At 45.0% G+C, this 19,737-nt stretch overlaps 1 protein-coding gene across 1 annotated transcript in view; it reads right to left on the bottom strand.

The window, feature by feature from the left end:
• EHD4 (EH domain containing 4) overlaps positions 1 to 19,240 on the bottom strand; it is a 78,901-nt gene extending 59,661 nt beyond the window's left edge. The window contains exon 1 of the mRNA XM_036084596.2: positions 18,886 to 19,240. Within this exon, the coding sequence (XP_035940489.1) occupies positions 18,886 to 19,121 (236 nt within the window). The 5' untranslated portion in view covers positions 19,122 to 19,240. The remainder of the gene's footprint in view (positions 1 to 18,885) is intronic.
• Between the last annotated feature and the right edge of the window lie 497 nt (positions 19,241 to 19,737).

The raw sequence follows: 19,737 nt of genomic DNA, 5'->3' as shown, positions 1-19,737 counted from the left end.
CCTAGTAACAGGTCAGGCATCTTGCAGACTTCCTGGGTCTTCTGAAAAACATACCTCTGCTCAGCACAATTCCCATTCCTGGTTCCATTGGCACCATAGACACCACCCCAGGGAAGTGTACCCAGCCAGCTCCTGTGCATCCTGCGAGAACCTGCTCAGGCCCACCTCCTTTTGGGAAGTGTCCCCATCCCTCCAGCGTGTTGGGCACACCTCCTCTGTGGGCCCCGGGCACCCTGTGCCTGCAGCCATGATGGTGCTTACCAGGGGCACTGCATTTTTCTCATCGTGGGCCCTTGTAGGCAGGCCCATGCCTACGGCCAGACGCATAGCCCCAGCACCCAGCACCATGCCTGCCCACAGAGGGCACTCAATGCAGTGAATGAAATAATGAACCATCTCCCTTCCTTGTCACTGGTGATCAATGAGGCCGGCACATCCTCCCGGTGCACTTTACAGTTCCCTTGGGTTCCTGGAGGTAATGGCCATAGAAGCCGATCTCCAAAGAATTCTGCAGCAACAGAGGCTGCTATGAGGAATGAGGGTTGAAGAAGGGGTGTCTTGGAGGGGTCAGATTAGATACCACCAGGGCCATTACTAGCCCTATGTGCAAATTGGAAGAAGATGCCCCTTCCTCTGGGCAGACACAGCCCTGCACCAGGGTTCACAGCTTAGCAAGCTAGCTGGATTTTACCCCCCAACATGCTCCCCTGCCCAGTGCCTTCATGGAGTTTAACCTGCACAACTGGGCAGGTGGGCCTAGCAAATGTCACTGATGGTTCCTATTCAGGGGGCCCAGAAGACCAACTGATGGGATACAGGCCAAGGACTGGCTCAGTGATATGGCTGGGGTGGGGCAAGGCGGCCAGAGGTAGAGTGGTGGGGAAAGTCTGCTTTATATGGAAAACGGCTGAGCCCTAACTCACTCCTCTGCACCAGCCTTCCACCACCAGCACTTCATTCAGCCGAAGCCCCTCGGAGCCCCTCCCTCCCCACCAAGATTTCCTTTCCATGAAGAAGAAACACACTTCCCTGTATTTATGCATATGTGGAATGGGGCAGGGCAGGGCAAAGACTACTCCCTCCTTCCTTTGCAGCCGAGGGGAACACGAAGAAAGGAATACTTTGGAATACATTTCCCTCATTACCAAGCAACAGGTGGAAAGGCAACACCTTCAGAGAACACTTGAAAGTGACTGGGAGGGCGCCTGGGTGGCTCAGTTGGTTAAGCGACTGCCTTTGGCTCAGGTCATGATCCTGGAGTCCTAGGATCGAGTCCCGCATTGGGCTCCCTGCTCGGCAGGGAGTCTGCTTCTCCCTCTGACCCTCCTCCCTCTCATGCTCTCTGTCTCTCATTCTCTCTCTCTCAAATAAAAAATAAAATCTTAAAAAAAAAAAAAAAAAAAAGAAAGTGACTGGGAGCAGGTTCTGGGAGTGGGGAGCGGTGGAAAGGAATCCCTGTTGGAGGTGATTAGGGCGGAGCCATGTCCCAAGCCTGCCAGGGCGATGACCCTTAACCCTGGGAGAGAGGCTCCAGGGCATGAATGTGCACAGTTTTCTCCAGCTCCCCATTCCTAACAACTATTTGTTTATTTCTAAAATGTCCCAACTGATCAAATTTAGGTCTGAACCTGTCATTTTATTTCCTGGGACAGAAGGGACTGCACTCTCAACTGTCCAACACAATTTTGCCATCTTTCTAAGAATAAGAAATTAGGCCATCCCTGACACCTATGTTTTCTATAAAAAATAAAAAACTGAAATTGTTTAGCCATCTTAGCGGCTATATTCTGAACATTTAATTGATTTCATTGCTAGTTTTTATGTCATCCAAAGTTTCTACATTTCTGTGAAGCTGTGGAGCACCAGAATAGATAACATTTAAATATGTCCCCTAAATTTTGAGGAAATGTGAAAAAACGATCGGATAACAGCACCCAGCATTTACCAAGTGCTCATTATTTACCTGGAGTACAAAGCCCTCCATGTGCACAATTGTTCGTGTACTCCCCATAACACTCTGTAGTGGGCACTAACATTATTCCCATTTTACAGGTGGGAAAACTGGGGCATCAGAAAGGCTAAGCAACTTGCCTAAGGTCACACAATAAGTGTGTTTCAGTGGAAATGGAATGCAGGCAGTTGGACTCCAGGTCTCGTGCTGTCTCCAGACAATGTTTTTCTGTTTGTTTATTTAAAGATTTTATTTATTTATGAGAGAGAGGGAGAGAGGGAGTGGGTGTGCAAAAGAGTGAGAGAGAACATGAGCAGGGGGAGGGGCAGAGGGAGAAGCAGGCTCCCCGCTGAGCAGGGAGCCCGATGCAGGGACTCAATCCTGTGACTCCAGGATCATGACCTGAGCCAAAGGCAGAGGCTTAACCAACTGAGCCACCCAGGCGCCCCTTCAGACAATGTTTTAAACCTGGGTTTGAGCCGGTGGTTTGCTCTGGGATGAGGAGCACAAGGGGAGTTCAGGGTCCTCATGCAGACTGTGCTGGCCATAGACACTGCAATCCTATTTCTCCTCAAAAGTGAGGGAGGAGAGTTCTCCCCACTGGCTTCCTGCATGGTCCTGGGGCTGCCCTAACAACAAGGCACCAGCTCTCTCTGTTCTCCCTAGAGAAAAGCTGGGGAGAGAAGGAGATACTTTTCCAAACATGTTCAAATTTAATTTTTAAAAAATTTCAAAACATTTTCAGGCACTGAGCATACTAGTAAATACCCTTAGGAGCAGAAATGTTCACATTTACAAATTCTTACGAAATTCCACACAAATCTTAGAAATACTGGTAGAAGCCAGCAATAGCATCTCACGCTCTGTGAAACTCCAGCACTTGCAGAGTGTAAACAGAGTGTGTGAATTTCATATACACATAGGAATGTGGAATTTTGGTTTTACAGCCACTCTGGGATCTCAAGTCTGAAGTCATTCATCAGCAAAGCTAGAATTCAAGTCCAGATCACACCGCTCCCAAGACCACTCTGATTTCCACGCCCCATGGCCTGGATGACACTATGCCAGGAGATCCGTGGGACAGAGGAAGGGGGACCGCCGAGGAGGGGGTCCTGGGCTTGGAAGAACAGCAGTCAATGTCACCAGGCTCCCTGCAGCACACAAAGTTCTCACAAAAGGCTCAGGTCCAAGTGTTGGCTTGAAACTTGACAGGCACTCTCCCACAGAATCAATGTTAACAGCAATGGCAAGATAGCCTACAATGTTCACAGACACCCCAATAAAATAGAAACCAGACAAGAACTGTAGCACTACCTTTTGGGGGAAAACCTAGGTTGGGCCCTGCCTTGGGTGGTTTTCTGCAATCTTGCCCCTTCTCAGCACCTTCCCAGGCCTGCACAGGAGGAGGGCCTTTCAGCTCCAGGCCTCAGGAGGTGAGGATGGGGCTCAGGCAGGGGTGGAGGGGTGTGTGGATGCTGTGGTTCAGCAGGGAGTCCCCAGCAGGGAAGTAATTCACACGTAAAGGTGTGTAAGTCAGGCCATCATTGCCAAGGAGAGCCTGAATTGCTTTTGATGTTTACATAAATATATAGGTTTATATAAAAGCACAACAAACCCCACTAATTTGGGAATAATAGAAGTTTCAATGAAAAGTCTAAAGTATGAAATTGTTTCAAGAAGAGTATGTGTTTCTTATTTTCAAGTTCATAATGTAAGAGAAGCTAGAACTTCCCAAGTAACAACCCTGCCAGACAGAACTTTAATAAATTATTTTTAAAGTATACTTACATATATTTCGGTTTATATTTGACAAGTATTTGTTAAAGTATGTTGCTAATGTGAATCAGTTTGAAGTAAAAGGTGCCTCTGAACTGTGACTTTGATAAATCACTCCATCTTTGGGTCCCAGACACAGAAGAGAAGTAGAACTAGGAAGGGCTCTTGTATAGCTTGTTTACCTTGTTAATCTGCTTAGTGATACTTTCTCCCGCAGATTATAAAAAGCCAAAATTCAGTGTTCAATTTCGTTATCAAAGCGATACCAATAAAGACATAATGTATTAACACTTTAAAGAGCTCATAATACCCAACTCTGGTGAGGGTGTAGTAAAATAAACACCCTTATGTATATTAGCGGAATAATCAGTTGGTATAACCTCACTGAAAAGCAATTTGATACTTTGTGTCAAAAGCCTTTAAAATGGGGGTAGTTCTCCTTTTTGAAATCTATCTTTAGCAAAAATCCTAGATACACGAAAAAGATTTTTGTGTGAAGATGTCCATTGCAGCATTATCTTTAACAGCAAAAAAATTAGAAAAAAAAAATTGTGTTCTCTTTCCCATGGCTGTAAAATTCACTTATTATATTTATGACTTATTCCCTGCCTCCACCTGGTAGAGTATATGCTGCAGGAAAGCAGGGCTTTTAGTCTCTTCTGTTCACTAATGCTTCCCACATGCTTGCAACAATCTCTGGCACATGGTTGGGGTGCTCAATAAATACTTGTTGAAATAATGAGTGTTTGAATGTCTGATCACACTGGACTTTGTGCCACCTTTTCAATATGCCAAGGCCATTCCCACCTCGGGGAAGGCCCTCCCCCAGATCTCTGCATGCCACATGATACTTCCTTGGGGAGCACCCTGACACAGAAGCCTCTCCAGTCTGGTTCCCCATCCCTCCCCCTCATAACCTAATCAGAGCACTTAGCAAGAGTTGATATTGTGCCATGTTCCTGTTGGCATGTCACTGTCCCAGGATATTAGGAGCACCTTGAGAGGGAGACCCTTGTCTGTCTGGCTCTCTACTGTACCCTAGCATCTAACAAGCATCTGGAACAAAGTAGGTGCTGAACCAGTGTCTGGGGGCTGACCGGCTTTCTCCACACCCTCCTTCAGGTGGCCACCTGGCTCTGGCCTCCCTCCCTCACTATTCTGCCTCCTCATCACACCTCATGTGGGTTCTGGTCACCCTGTCCTGTCCAGCTGTCTCCCAGCCTCCCTCTCCCCCATCTGCCCTGCAAGATGAGATTGCTTTTCTAAAGTACCACTTTCATTAGACAGCCTTCACCAACAACCCAGTCCTTCCCGGATGACTTCCCTTCCCCACGAGCCACCCCCTTCTGCTTTGAGCTCTGGGGTTCTTGCTCCTCACCTATTTTAGGCCTTCTTCCCTCCCTGATTAGGCTTTTCCAGGCTTAAAATTCCTGACCCTGACTTCCCTTACCTCATTCCCTCTGTCTGGCAGGGAATCATGTCTCATGATCTCTACCATCTATCCTACTTGCTCTTTAAGTCACTTTATAAAGTGTCACCTCCTTCGGGCAGTCCTCTCTTGCTGAGCACTCCAGGACCTTTTTTTCTGGCCACTCCCCACCTCCTCTTCTCTTGTGGACCTCCTCGGGAACACCTGGTATTGGTGCTGTTTGTGGGCCCATCTCCTCTTTTCTGATACGTTGTCATTTCCTGCCTGGTGTGATCCACACACTCAGAACTCTTGAGTCCCAAACTCTCTTAGGAATCATGTGGCTCAACCCCATGTCTCGACAGGTGAAGAGACTGAGGATTAGAGCCGGCAAAGACTTGCTGGTCAGACTTGCCAGTGGCCGTGCAAGACTTGGAGCCTGGGGCTCCTCTCTCTTGGCCCGAGGCATTTGCTTTTACACCAGGCTCAGCCCGTAGCGCTGGGGTCCCACACAGCTCCCAGCTGCTGGCACCCTAAGTAGGACGTGTCGGATACATGAGTTAATATATGATACTCCAAGCCGACTGCCCAGAAGAGTTTTACATCGGGGGATGGGGAAACTCAGGTATACTGACATCACACAGCCAGGTGGGCAGGCACATGTCAGATGCAGTGAGGGAACTAAGACCAACCAGGACACAGGGTATCTGACGTGAACAAAGTGAGAAGAAAGTGACGAGGTTCAAAACCAGAAACCTCGGAGAGTGTGAGTGGATTCTGAGGTACGACATACAAAAACGAGTCACCTACAGGCACGAGGCTGATCAACTGTGTTAAATGTTGATGTATCAGAGGCTTTCCCAGAGCTACGAGTTCCGGGGACTTTGTGGTGTTATCTGCAATAACAAGAATTCAAAGGAACGAGAGGCCGCAGGAAGACTAGGGAAGAGTATTGCCACAGCTCACAGTCGACAAGCCCCCTGCACGTGCATCCCGTGCGTTAGACAGGGGTTTGGTGCCTGGCTCCACCCGGCTCTCCTTTTCCTGTGTTCTCAGAAAGGGCTGCCACTTCCAGGGGTGATTGCTCCAAGCCATCAACATAAAAAAAAAGACAGACATCTGGGATTCCAAGCAGTTGGGCAGGGGGCTGGTGGGGAGGATGGGAGACCCAACATATCTTTGTCCCTGTCTGCTAAAGGCCATGGTGTGGCCTTGTCCAAATGGCTCCTGGGCACACTGGCCCAGCCTTGGTTCAAGGAGCTGATTTCATGCAAGGGTATATGTGGATAGTGTCTTTTTCCTTCCATTGCTTAGGCTAGAAAAAAATTTTTTTAATGTCCTAGCAAAAAATATCATTTGTGTCAAGAGGAAAAGAAAATCTTCAGGATGAAAAGTCCCTCAAGATACTCAAGCACCATCTTCTCAGAGATGGGCTTAAGAATGACTAAAAACAAACAAACAAGGTACATTATTCAATGACAGACTTCTGCAAATGTTGTGTCCCCTGGGTATTCATCCATGCGTTCTGCCTAGGTACTGACTTGTGCTTGGAATCATGGACAAGGCATTAATTATTTTAGTAATACAGTAGTCCTCCCTTATTCATGGAGGATACGTCCTAAGCCCCTCAGGGAATGCCTAAACCCTACAGGCACAATGTTTTTTCCTACACATACACGCACATGATAAAGTTTAATTTATAAATTAGGCACAGTAAGAGCTTAACAAAAATAATAAAATAGAACAATTATAACAATATGCTGTAATAAAAATTATGTTATGTGGTCTTTCTCTCTAAATATCTTACTCTACTGTACTCACTCTTCTGATGATGATGTGAGGTGATAAAATGCCTACGTGATGAGGTGAGGTGAAGTGAGGTGAATGACGGGCACTGTGTGACGTCACATTAGCTACTACCGACCTCGCCATATGTCAAAAGGAGAATCATCTGCTTCTAGAGTGCGGTTGACAGTGAGTTAAGTGAAACCATGGGAAGTCGAAGAGCGCATAAAAGAGGACTACCATGTACCTAACTTTGGAGGATTTGGTAGGTCCTAAAGTCTTTATATGAATAAATCTATTTCATCCTAAGTACCTTACAGGGTAGGTATTATTTTTATCCCCATTTTACAAATGAAAAAACTAAGGCTCACAGAGATTAAGTGGTTTGTTAGAACCTAGATTTCTTACCCGTCCTGTGAGAACACTACCTGCCCTGAATCAGAGCTTGAGAGGCCGAGTCAGCCTGCAACAGGAGCATTTACAGGAACGCATTCTGTGATTCGTAACAAATATACAAATCTAAGACTTTTTAGTAGGTATTCAATAATTAAATCAGCACTCTAAAAAGTAAGATGGTGCATATATTTGGGGTGTTTTATGAGCATTCTTTTTAAATTCTCAAGCCAAAACCTAGAGAAATGGCTTGTGTAATGATGAGATTTTTAGAAATGTTAGTGCCTACATCGGTATCTGTGCAGAGTTTGAGAGTTCAATTCCTTGCAGTGGACTAGGACATTTTTAAAAAGAGCATGAAACCATCCCCAACAGTCATTTTGTTCTTTTGAGTATCAGTTACTAAGGTTTTAAGCCATACAGATGTGAAAGAAATATATAAAGTACAACTTTTGAGTGCCGTGGAGAAGCAGTTATATTTCCTTATTTTAAAATTCAGGGCTATGAGTTTAAACACATTTCGATTTATAGTAAGTGTTGGAAAGCTTTATATAATGTATTTTTTTACTGATAATACTTGATCCACTATTTCACTAGGAGAGCGAATGAAAAGAAAGGGTTAGTCCTTCAACTCTGATTTGTGTTGAATCTAGATGTCCTTTGTTTATCCTTGTGTTTAATCCCAAGAAATGCAAGTGGGAGAAGAATCAAACATTTGTTATCACAAAAGTCTTACAAAATGGTCAGGAATATATAATTATTTCCTAGCAAATAAGCACCACTGCCACCACCACTCCTGGACATCACTGAACAATAGATTATTATGAAACCACACTGTACCGTTTATAAGGCATTTCATACACATTTTATCACTTTGCCCTCACTGTTGTTGGAGCAGGCATTTTATCCCTGCTTAGGACAAGGTAAGCAGCTCGCACGAGACCACATTAACACAGGATGACGACTACTTTTAACACTTTGATCTATTTCCATCCAGTCACAGTTCTGTGAATATAATTTTTTCTTTCTAAAATTGGGATCAAAATGTTTAAATAATTTTGCATCTAGATTTTTCACCATTAGTTTTTCCTCATACCATCAGAAATTCGTTGAAAACAATTTTTAGTAGCTGCAGACTATTCTAAGACAAATGTCTAACAACTGAGTTTGCCACTTCCTTACTCTTGGGCATTGAAATCGCTTCCCATTTCTGGCTCTTATAAATAATGCTGAGATAAATATCAGAAATATCTCCCTCTCTTTAAAATTTCAATCCTCTTTAAGTTGCCGAAAAACTAAGTTAGGCCAAGCTTCACTTCCATTTTAAGACTCTAGGTCTTCCTTATGTGTGAAACCTGACTTTTATTTTCATTTTTGTTTTTTTCCTTTAGTTGAATCATGGACATATTACGGCCAGGGCTCCTTGCTCAGGTGACATCATTTTTGAAACTGCTGTGCCTACTAAGGAATCTACAATACCCCGTGGGATCAAGAAACCGGAATTTGCTGGATAAAGTCTTTTCACAGCTTGATTTTCCCAGCTATGAATGGCATTTCAACCACGCAGGGCTGAGATGTGCTTAAGGCACACTGCTGTCTAACTGGTACCGGGACCACAAGCTGCTCCGTTCTGCCTTCCATGCTACTCTGGAAGGAGGCTGGAAGAAAGAGAAAGTAAGGAAAGGAAGGAGACGAAAGGGAGAGGAAGTTCACTGGAATCCAAGGCAACATGCTTCCCAGTTGTTTATAGCCCTGTTAATTTCTCCAGTCATTCATCTGCTCATGCAATGAAGATCTATTAAGTGTCTTCTGCATGAGGACTTGTAATTTATGAACCAGACAACAGACTTGAGGTTGATCTGGGAGCACTGGAAAGCTGCATGACGAGGCTATAGAACACAGCCTTTCCCAAAGTTCCTTAACTATAGGACCCTTTTTGAACACCTATTACCAGTCTCCCAGAATTACCTTCCACAGAACACTGGTTAAAAGAAAAAGTAAAAAGGCATTTAATGAAGCTCAACATCTGTTCTAGTGCTTTCAAATGAAATTCTTTTAAGACTAGTAATAGATAATTTCTTAATGTGATTAATTTATAAAATATTAAACCAGCAGCTAACATCACATCTTAAGGTGAAGTAACAAAAGCATTGTCATCACTATTAGAAGCTTGGTGTAGATGCTCGCTTCCCAATACAATCAAATATGAAACAGCAGAGGAAACAAAGTAATCATGAATGTAATTGATACAGCTGTCTATCAGAAAATCTAAGAGAACCTACTAAAAAGCTGTCAGAGTAACTTCAATCAAATGAACAGATACAAAACGAAAATGCATAAAAATCAGTAGCTATCTCACATACTTGCAATACCAATCTAGAAAATATAAAGGAAAAAAATCTGATTCATAAGAGAGAAGGAATATAAAATACCTAAGAACAACACAGAGTATATAGAAGTCTATGTAAGTAAATCAAACACCTCTCTGAGATCGATAAAAGGTCTGAGTCAAAGCCATGCTGTGTTCCTGCTTGGGAAGAGCAAATACCAAGATAAAATGCAGTTCCAATACAAATGGATCCCAATGGTATTTTCTGGGAAGAATCTAATGAAGTAATTTTAAAGTTCCTCTGAAAGAATAACAGGAAATGATGATTGACAGTATTAGCACAATAAAGAGAAGTGAGATCAGAAGGGTCTGCATTACCATTTAATTAAAGAATGTTTTAATGACAGTCCTTAAGACAGTATGTTGTGGGCATAAGAATCTACCAACAGAGCAATACAACAGGAGAGAAAGGCTCCAAAAGATCCCAATATTTAATAAGTTAGCGTATGAGGAAGCCTCATGTGGTAGTGGGAAAAGGTAAGATTATTCAATAGTGCTAAAAAAATAAAAAAACAAGGGGCGCCTGGGTGGCTCAGTCAGTTAAGCATCTGCCTTCAGCGTGGGTCATGATCCCAGGGTCTTGGGATCCAGTCCCGCATCGGGCTCCCTGCTCAGTGTGGAGTCTGCTTCTCCCTCTGCCTCTGTCCCTCCCCTCTGCTTCTGCTCTCTCTCTCTCAAAATAAATAAGTAAAATCTTTAAAAAAATAAATTTTTTCCTGTCACACTTGTTTTTAAATAATACATAGTTTTACTGACAGTTTGGTGAAATAATGATCCTCATATTAGATTCTGTGGTGGGAATCTAATTTGGAATGACTTTTCTGAAAAGGAATATATGTACATATACATATTCCAGATAAAATATATGCTTTATTTAAGATATATATTATATATACATATATGTATTACATAGGTGTACATATAATCAGCAATATACATAAACTTGACAAATATTTATAACTTTTGATGTAGTAATTCATACTTGGGCAGCTATTCTAAGAAAAAGAAAAAACTGAGACATACAAAGATTTACAGCCAAGAATGTCCACTGCAATATTACAGATAACAGCATAAAATTAGAAACAATGTTCCAAGCTGTAGGATAGACTAGGATGCAGTCATGAAAGCTATTTCTGAAGATTACTTCATGACACAAGAAAAAGTTCATCATATCATATTAAGTGAAAAAGGCTGTTTATTAAATTGCATTTTTTGCATAATTCCCAGTTTTGTAAGCATGACTTCTAGGTCTTCATCTAGGTCATTCACTAAGAATGTGAACAGATGGAGCTTGGACCACATGCCATGGAAGGGCCACCAAAGTGAGCCTCCCTCTTCTGGGTTGAGGCCGACCCGCTTCAGGCTTAAAAAGTTCAACAATCATGATTCCATTAGCTGAACCTTTGTCTATCAATGGTTCCCAAATATTTCCTGGGGGAGGCTACCTAAGAATTACTCTGGGAGGTGGTTTATAAAAACCAAACCCAAACCAAACTCAAACCAGATTTCGGAGCCTCTCCTACAGAAATTCCAATTCAGGAGGTCTGGGATGGAGGCCCCTGGAATCTGTTCTCAGGCTCCCAGTGATTCTGACCCATAGCAGATCCAGGGACCACCGCTTTCTAGTTCATAATTTTCCAAGGTCTTGAAAATTATACTGAATGTCTTTTAGAAGTAAGCTTCTAGATGTGAGTTAAGGAAGAGAATTTTATAATTAAAAAAACAAACAAACAAACAAAAAAAAACCCCGAACACATTTCCCCTCACATTTCTCCTCATCCGGTGGCATTGCTACCGTTCGTCAGGCAGGTGATGTAGTACGTGGACAGGAGGCCAACATGCAGGGTCTCCCTCCGTGACTGCTGCCACCCCCACCACACCCCCCTGCCCTCAAGCCCCCCTCCCCTGCTCCGAGGCCTGCCTCTTCTTAGGTTTCTGAGATACCAGCTGCTCACATTCTACAGGCCCCTTCCATCAACTTATAATGGCTTTCATCAGAATGCCTGTCACCAGGGCACAGTTCCTTCCCTGCAGTACCCAGTTGCTGAGAGTTTTCTATATTTGACGCTTCACCTCCCACTCACTCCTCAGCCCACTGCCACCTGGCTTCCATCACCACCACTTAACTGGCATGGCTCTTGCCAAGGTCACCCTGGCTCCTGATGGCTAATCCACTGGATCCATTTCAACCCTTTTCCCAGAAGCATCTGGCCCTGCTGACCATGCCATGCCCTCTCTTTCCCTGGCTTTTGTGGGGGCTGCCCGATGCCTCACCTATGTAGCAAATATTTTCCCTTTTTTGATAGCAGCACCCTGAGGAGCCACGTTTCCCCACTCTCAGTCCACATGGTTTGGGGGCCAAGCACCCCACTGCAGGCATGGGTATTTCATTCCCCTGCCTCAAGGAATTGGTTCAGGATAGGTATATGGCCAAGGTCTAACCAATGAGACTCAAACCTAAGACTTTTGCAGAAACTGTTGAGAAGAGGTTTTCTTTTTTCCCCCACTGGGGTTGCTGAGCTGGCAGAAGGTGAGTCTGGAATCAGAGATGGCCACCTGCCCCTACCCCATGAGGGGCAACTGCCTGAGAGGGAAGCCAACATGAGGAAGGCAGCAGAGCTGAGAGATAGAGACCAGATGGCGCCACTTGGGGTCCTAGGCCAGGTCTAAAGCCAGCACACTCTGGTCTGATCAGCTTCATGAGAAAATGTACGTTTGTCCTTAAGCCTTCTTCACTTGAGTCTCTGTTACTCGCAACCAAAAGAGCCCTATGATGGCTCTGAATCACCATCCACCTCCCTGGTGACACAAGCTCGTCTTCCTCTCACTCCAGACCTGTATGTCCAACCCCTTGTGGACTCTACACCTGGGTGTCTACTTAAAAGTGGGTTTAAGTCTAAACTCATAATTATGCCCCCACTCTTCCTCTCCGTGTGTCTCCATCTCAGTGGATAGCTCTACCACCCACCCAGTTATCCAAGGAACCTGGGCCTCATCATTGACACTTCTTGCCCTCATTCCCTGGTCTGGTTTGGGCAGCTAATTCTGGCTCATTCCTCAGGGCTCAGCTTTTAGGTTGTGTCATCAGGGAGGCGTTTTCCAACCTCCAAGCCAAATATAGGACCCCTCTTATGCCCACATCCCCCCCTGTGCTGCTAGTATCACAGCTCTGGTCACCCGGAGCCCTAATGGCCTGTGGATTCTTATCCATATTCCCCACAAAACTCTAAGTTCTGGGATAGCCAGACCCTTCCCGGAAATCAGTATTATTTGAATAAACGGACACTGGGGTGTACAGGTATGATCTTATACTGGATGTTATAGATAGTCCATTCTTCTGTAAAAACTAAATATGTCAACATTTCAGAAAGATCTACAAAGGGCTTGGTATTTGGCAGAAAAGACTATCATTTTCAGGGGCTCTAGTGCCCGGAGAACCACCCAATGCGGCCCACAGTGTTTCCTTAATGGGAATTTCTTTAATGGGTAAACCAGGCTGCCTCCTCGTGAGCGCCTTCACTTCACTTTAATAACAGACTCTAGAGCTTATCAAAGGAATGAAGTCGAGCTTTGTTCTTTAATAGAATCTATTTCCCCCTTTTTCTGAAAACTGGGACATTTTGCCTGCTTCAGGTTTTCTGATACTCCTCATATTCTTTGTAACTTCTTTTTTTTTTTTTAAAGATTTTATTTATTTGACAGAGAGAGAGCACAAGTAGGCAGAGTGGTAGACAGAGGGAGAAGGAGAAGCAGGCTCCCTGCTGAGCAGGGAGCCAGACGTAGGGCTCGATCCCAGGACCCTGGGATCATGACCTGAGCCGAAGGCAGACGCTTAACGACTGAGCCACCCAGGCACCCCTCTTTGTAACTTCTTAAAAATCACCAGACACAGCTCTTTGGGCACAACTACAAGTTCTTCCTATCTGGCCCTGCCATCTAGCCCCCGCCCCCCTTGGTATTTATGGGGCCATGCTTGCGCCGCCCCTGGGGAGCTCCTCACCCTCTGGGCTTGGATACCCTCTCCCATCTGGCTGGGCTCCCTTTCCCATCTCTGGATCATTTGCTTTTGAGAGAAAAGGAAATAAGACAATAGTAGCTGAGTAGTTCTGCTTTCTCTGAAAGTTACAGCAAGAGTCCCAAGCAGTGGGCCTATCACTTCCTGATTCTTTTTCTTGTTCTAATCATACCGGAAAAGGCCTCTTCTTATCCGAGGTATTTTCGCCTTCCTAGCCTGCTTACCAGCTTCTTAACACTTCACACTGCCCATAAACCTTGTTCTCACACTTGCAGATGGAACTTGAGTCCCCCTTTCCCCTATTAACACTATATTTAAATAATATTTAAAGTTTTAAAGCACAATTACTTTATCAAGTATTTTATAGGAAAATATTAGACTTTGATTTTACTGACTTAATTTGAGTGTTAGGAAGAATGAACATGTTTATACACTGACAAGAATATATGGGGGAAAAATATAGGGACTGTGTGATAGCTACTTGTACTCCATTTTCTTTCTTTTTAAAAAGATTTATTTATTTATTTGAGAGAGAGAGAGAGAGAGATCACGCAAGGGGGAAGGACAGAGGGAGAGAGAATCTTAAGCAGATTCTGCGCTCAGCGCAGAGCCCACTGTGGGGCTTGATCTCATGACCTGAGATCACCACCTGAGCTGAAACCAAGAGTCAGACGCTTAGCTGACTGCATCACCCAGGCATCCCTGTACTCCCCTTTCCCCTCATGTATATTCCTTAGTTCCTTTTGTCCATGTGTTCTTTTGGCTTATTTCCACAATTTTTGGTTTGCTTTCTTTCTGGCAACCATTTTTATTTTAAATTATTGCATACAGATGCAGAAATTACTTGACTGGCGCTGACTGCACAATTATGGAAATTAATCACAGGATGCTGAACTGTTGGAAGACTGAACTGTTTTATATTTTTAACCGAGATAAAATTCATATACCACAAAACCTACCCCTTTAAAGGGTAAGGTACATTTCTCTGTTTTTAGTAACTTCACAAAGTTGTGCAACTAATATCACTAATTTCAGAACATTTCCATCACCCCAAAAGAAACCCTGTACCCATTAGCAGTAACTCTCTACTCCTTTTGCAATGTGGATATCTAGTTGCCCACCATTATTTGTTGAAAAGAATGTTGTTTCCCCCATTGAATTGCCTTGGAACCCTTGGAAAAACAAATTTACCAGACATATAGGTTTATTTCTGGACTCTCAGTTCTATTCTGTCGGTCTCTATGTCTATTCTTATGCTACTATCCCACTGTCTTGTAGCTTTGTGGCAAGCTTTGAAATGAGAAAGTATGAAACTCCAATTTTGCTCTCTTTCAGGACTGTCTTGGCTAATCTGGATCCCTCACTTTCCGAGTGAATTTTAGGATCAGCTTGTCAATTTCTGTAAAGAAGGCAGTTGGGATTTTGGTAGGGACTGCATGGAATCATAGATCACTTAGAGCAGTACTGCCCTTCTCAAAATATTAAGTCTTCCAATCCATGCACATGGGATGTCTTTCCTGTTTTGTTTTGTTTTTAGGTTTTCTTTAATTTCTTGAAACAAAGTTTTATATTTTTCGGTGCATAAGTTTTACACTATTTTTGTTATATTTATTTCTAAACATTTTATTCATTTAGATGTATTATAAAAGGAATTATTTTCTAAATTTCAGATCGTTCATTGCTAGTGCATAGAAATATAACTGATGTTGTATATTGATCTTGTATCCTAACACTTTGCTGAACTTGTTTATTTTAAAAGTTTTTTAGAATTTTCCTAAATCCTTAGGATTTTCTATATATATGATCATGCCCTTTGTGAACAGAGATGGTTTTACTTCTTTCCAATCCATATTCCATTTCTTTTTCTTGCCTAATTGCTTTGGGCTCTACCCTTTTAAAGCCTATACAGTTTCTTGAATGACTTCCCTTTTTTGTCCTCATTAGAATAAATTTTTCTGGGAGAAGGGGACAGGGTGTAGGAGGAAGAGAGAAAATGGAGCTCTTAAAAACCAAAATATTGCAACCGTGTGGTTTGAATTGATTTTCAGTGAGACTCACATCCTCTCAGTGGAAATGTCTTCCTTCATAGCACCTGGGCCCAGGGATTTTCTGGGGGAATCTCTGAAATCTGTTTTCCTCAGGTTTTGGATACAAGCCTGGCTGAGCCAAATATCCACCCTTCCTTGGTTGTTACATAGTCTAAGAAAACATAGCCACTTTTCCCAATGCCTGTCTCTTCTCCTTCTTTGGCCAACTCTTACTTGCTAGTTAGAGGTAGAGCACCCATGGTTTCTCTCATAGCATCCTCTGCCTTCTGAGAAATAAAACAGTTAGTGAGACAATAGGTTTATCAGCTGTTCTGCTTCTATCTCAAGAAGACTTTGACAAATAGCTCCATCACATCTGAAGTCACCTTCTGGGCCAGTTTTGTGATCCAGGTGAGGAGGGTCCACCAAGACTCTCCTTCCATATACTTCCATACACTTCCAAAAAATAAACAGTTTTTGACACTCAGGTTCTTCATCCCATCTAGAAGACCTTTTTATTAGAACAAGGCACACATTTAATTTCCTCATTCCTGATGAAGTCTTGGCTCACCATGTTCTAGTGGAGCTCTTACTTCTTCCCAGTCATGGGACAAAAGGAGGGAAGAATGGTTTTATTAAAGGTGTCCAATGCACACCAAAGGCTTTGCTGACTGCCTTTAGAATGAGAGAAGTTTCCTTCCTATGAGTGCATGCTCTGTGTTACCAGTGACCTCTTGGGATATACAGGAAGCCAGGTGGATGGAAATCTTTGACTATGTAAATAGGTACACCCCATAGCCAAGTATGAGCTTCTAGTGCTCAATGGCTAGACATGAACAACCTAGGCACTGACCGGCTTCAGAAGAAAGATAGCACTGGATGTAGGCAGGATCCAGGATGGTCAGCACCCTGGGCCAACTCCACTGCTTCCCAGTTCCAGGGCAGGCTCTAGAGGGTAGCTGCCCTTTTGTTTGGGGCTTTCCTCCTAGGAGTTAAATCTCTTCCTCCTAGCTCCACTCTGAAACCAAACTCAGGTCTCTGGTGGCTCACCAAGCTTCCTGTCCACCTTGATTTCCTTCTAACCTCACAGGTCCACTTTGTGCCCACTGCCTAAGGATAAAGTCACTTAGGCCAGGGAAGGTCTCAAGAGCAAGTGACTTCTTGGTAAGCTGACTCCTCCCTCACCCTGAGGTTGCACATGGCTCCAGTGCCTACTGAGAAGTGGTCCATTTGAAGGAAGTTGCGGGAGTCAAATCTCAAAATCCTTCTTAGAAGTATGCTTAGCCATTCCACAGAACTCCCCACAAATGACGAAAGAGAGAGAAGAGTGAGGCTATGTAAGCAGAGAGATGGCCACATCACATCCCGGGGGCCACAGGAGCACCAGGGCTCCCTAATCACACCGAGCACAGGAAAGCCCCGTGGCAGAGAGACAGGAGGAACTGCCCAGGGCGCCATGAGCGTGCCACTGCTCATGTCTGCGATTATTATAATTATGACAATGCCAGCTTCTTATCCTTTATCTGTGTGTTTCAAAAGGCCCACCTCCCACTCTTATACCACTTGGTCACAATATTTCAGTATCCCATATACTTAAACCGAGACCTTAAAGGTATTGTCTGTCATCTTTCAAGGTACCGGTTACTGTAACATTTCTATGGTTTGAGTGTCTGGGGTGATATATTTAATACTATTTTCACCTTATTAATAAGCACCAAATAAGTCAATTTAAAAATTATTTCCTTCAGTCTTCCTTCACGTTCACTTTACTATCTAGAACTATATTTCAATATAGTGTATTTGCTTTGCTGAATCCATTCATAGTGTATCTGTACGTCTGGACTGAACACATTTCCTGTAGTGACAACTACTCTATTTGTAGGAACTATTTAGGTCACTGGAGTGGAGAAAAAGAGGCCACTGTTTAATAGAAAGGGCATATATCCAAATATAGATGCAGTTTTCTGAACACCTATTGAACATCAATGATGGAGAGATTGTTACAACTTCCCAAACCCTAGACCAAAACCTTAAATGATTAGTCACTTTGTTTAAACTGACCCAGAGTTTAATCCAGGAAAGTAAGTTTCCTAACCCCTAAAAAAGTGAGTCTTAAAAAGTGTCTTACTTCTGCTTTAGAAGTAACATAGTCTCTTCAAAAAGCAATTTGTTTCGATGTAAATGATTTCCCAACAAAAATCACTTCAGAGGAAGCTATATGAGTTGAGCCTTAGCGCACGCACAGTAATTGTTTGCTTTTGGAGACAGAGCAAGCATGACAAATATTTTCAGTTGTCAAGGGAGGAGGGAATGACCCACCTAAGAAATGGAAACTAACGAAGAGTAATATGACACTCCCCCTTAGCTCCACCGGGCGCCGGCTGGGGCTGCTACACAGTTAACTTCCTACGGCCGGATAAAGGCGAGGCTGTGCAAGAGCCGAATAAAAGCGGCCTCTCTACCCGCTCCCCCCAACACTGTGGTGGGGGACGGCATGCAAGGACTTCAAGGGAAGGGGGCATTGGAAAAGTACCCTTTACTGTTGCCATTCATTCATTCATGCATGCATGCATGCATTCATTCATTAATACATTCCTTCAATAAATAGCTATGCGTTGGGGGCTTAATTCTTCAACTATGACTCAATAGCCCATTCGGATACCACACACCTCCGTCCCCATTTCTAGCCCTAGGCCTCACTCGCTCATCAAGAAGATGCTTATTACAGCCTCGCTCTCCTCCCTCCCTTCCCCGGGTCCCCGGGCCAGGGTGACAGGACAAATCCAGTCAGGAGAGTCCCTTACCAAGAGCAAGGAAGGAGGGCTCAGAGTACAGGGAGAAGGGGTTTCGGGGACCTTCCTGCCTGCATGGGGGAGAGGCAGCCCCTTCTTGGGCGGCCGCACCCAGGGGCGAGGCTGAGGGCTCCCGGGCACCGCGCTTAGACGGGGAACCTGAGCTGACGCCGATGCTGGAGGGGGAAACGGCCGCGAGGGGATTCCGCACGGGGGGAGTGGGCGCTGCAGGACGTCCGAGGCGGTGGGAGGCTGGTGACAGCACACGCACACGTGGGGAGGACCGCCTCCACCCGGGTGGTGGGACCAGGGGTGCCGGCAGGGGCGACGAGCGGGCGGGGCGGGTTACCTGATGAAGGTGGTCTTGCCCGTGCTGTATTGGCCCACCAGCAGGATCATGGGCTTGTTCTCGAAGTCGGCGTCCTCCAGCGCCGGCGAGTGGAACTCGTGGAAGCGGTACGCCTCCTCCAGCGGCAGCACCTTGCGCAGGTAGAGCGAGCGCAGGCCGCCAGTCACCGTCTGCACCGCGTCGGCGCCTCCCGCGCGCTCGCGCCCGCCCGCCTGCCGCCCCATCCAGCTGAACATCCTGCAGCCGGTCCGCGCCCCGCGCCGGCCCTCTCAGTGCCTGCCCCGCGCTCCGACCCCGCTCTGGGTTCGACCCTCCCCGGCTCGCTCTGAGCTGCCCCAGCCGCTCTCGCCGCCGCCCGAGCTGGCCCCGCCTCGTGCCGTCGCAGCCAATCTCCGGTCGTTACGTCACGGCAGCTCGTTCACTATTCAGAAGGCTCGCTCAAGTCCTTCCTCATTGGGCCGCTGCCAGGACGGGTGGTGACGTCAGTCAACGGAGAGGAGGTTCTTAATGAATTATTGATGACGGAGTCTCTCCGCGGGACTGGGCGGAGGAGAGGGTGTCTCCCGCGCCCCTTGGCGCAGACGGGTCACGGGAGGGGCCCCTTTAGGTCGCCGGAGCCGCACCTCTGGCCAGGTGGCGTCGGCTTCCGGGCAAAACTGAGCTGGCAAGAATGAGCCTCCGGAGGCTGCTTAGTCTCCCAGGAAGTTTACTCCTTCCAGTCTTAATGATACTGGGGACAACAGTGCAGAAAGTTGATAGGCAGGTTATTATTTACCTTCATTTTATTAGTGAAGAGACCTTGACTCACAGACATACTGACAAGATTTGAATAAGGGGAAGGAGACTTCAGTT

This window comes from Halichoerus grypus, chromosome 8, assembly GCF_964656455.1.
Source record: "Halichoerus grypus chromosome 8, mHalGry1.hap1.1, whole genome shotgun sequence".
NCBI lineage: Eukaryota > Metazoa > Chordata > Mammalia > Carnivora > Phocidae > Halichoerus > Halichoerus grypus.
The sequence above is the reverse complement of the archived record's forward strand: the minus strand, read 5'-3'. Positions and strand labels throughout refer to the sequence as shown.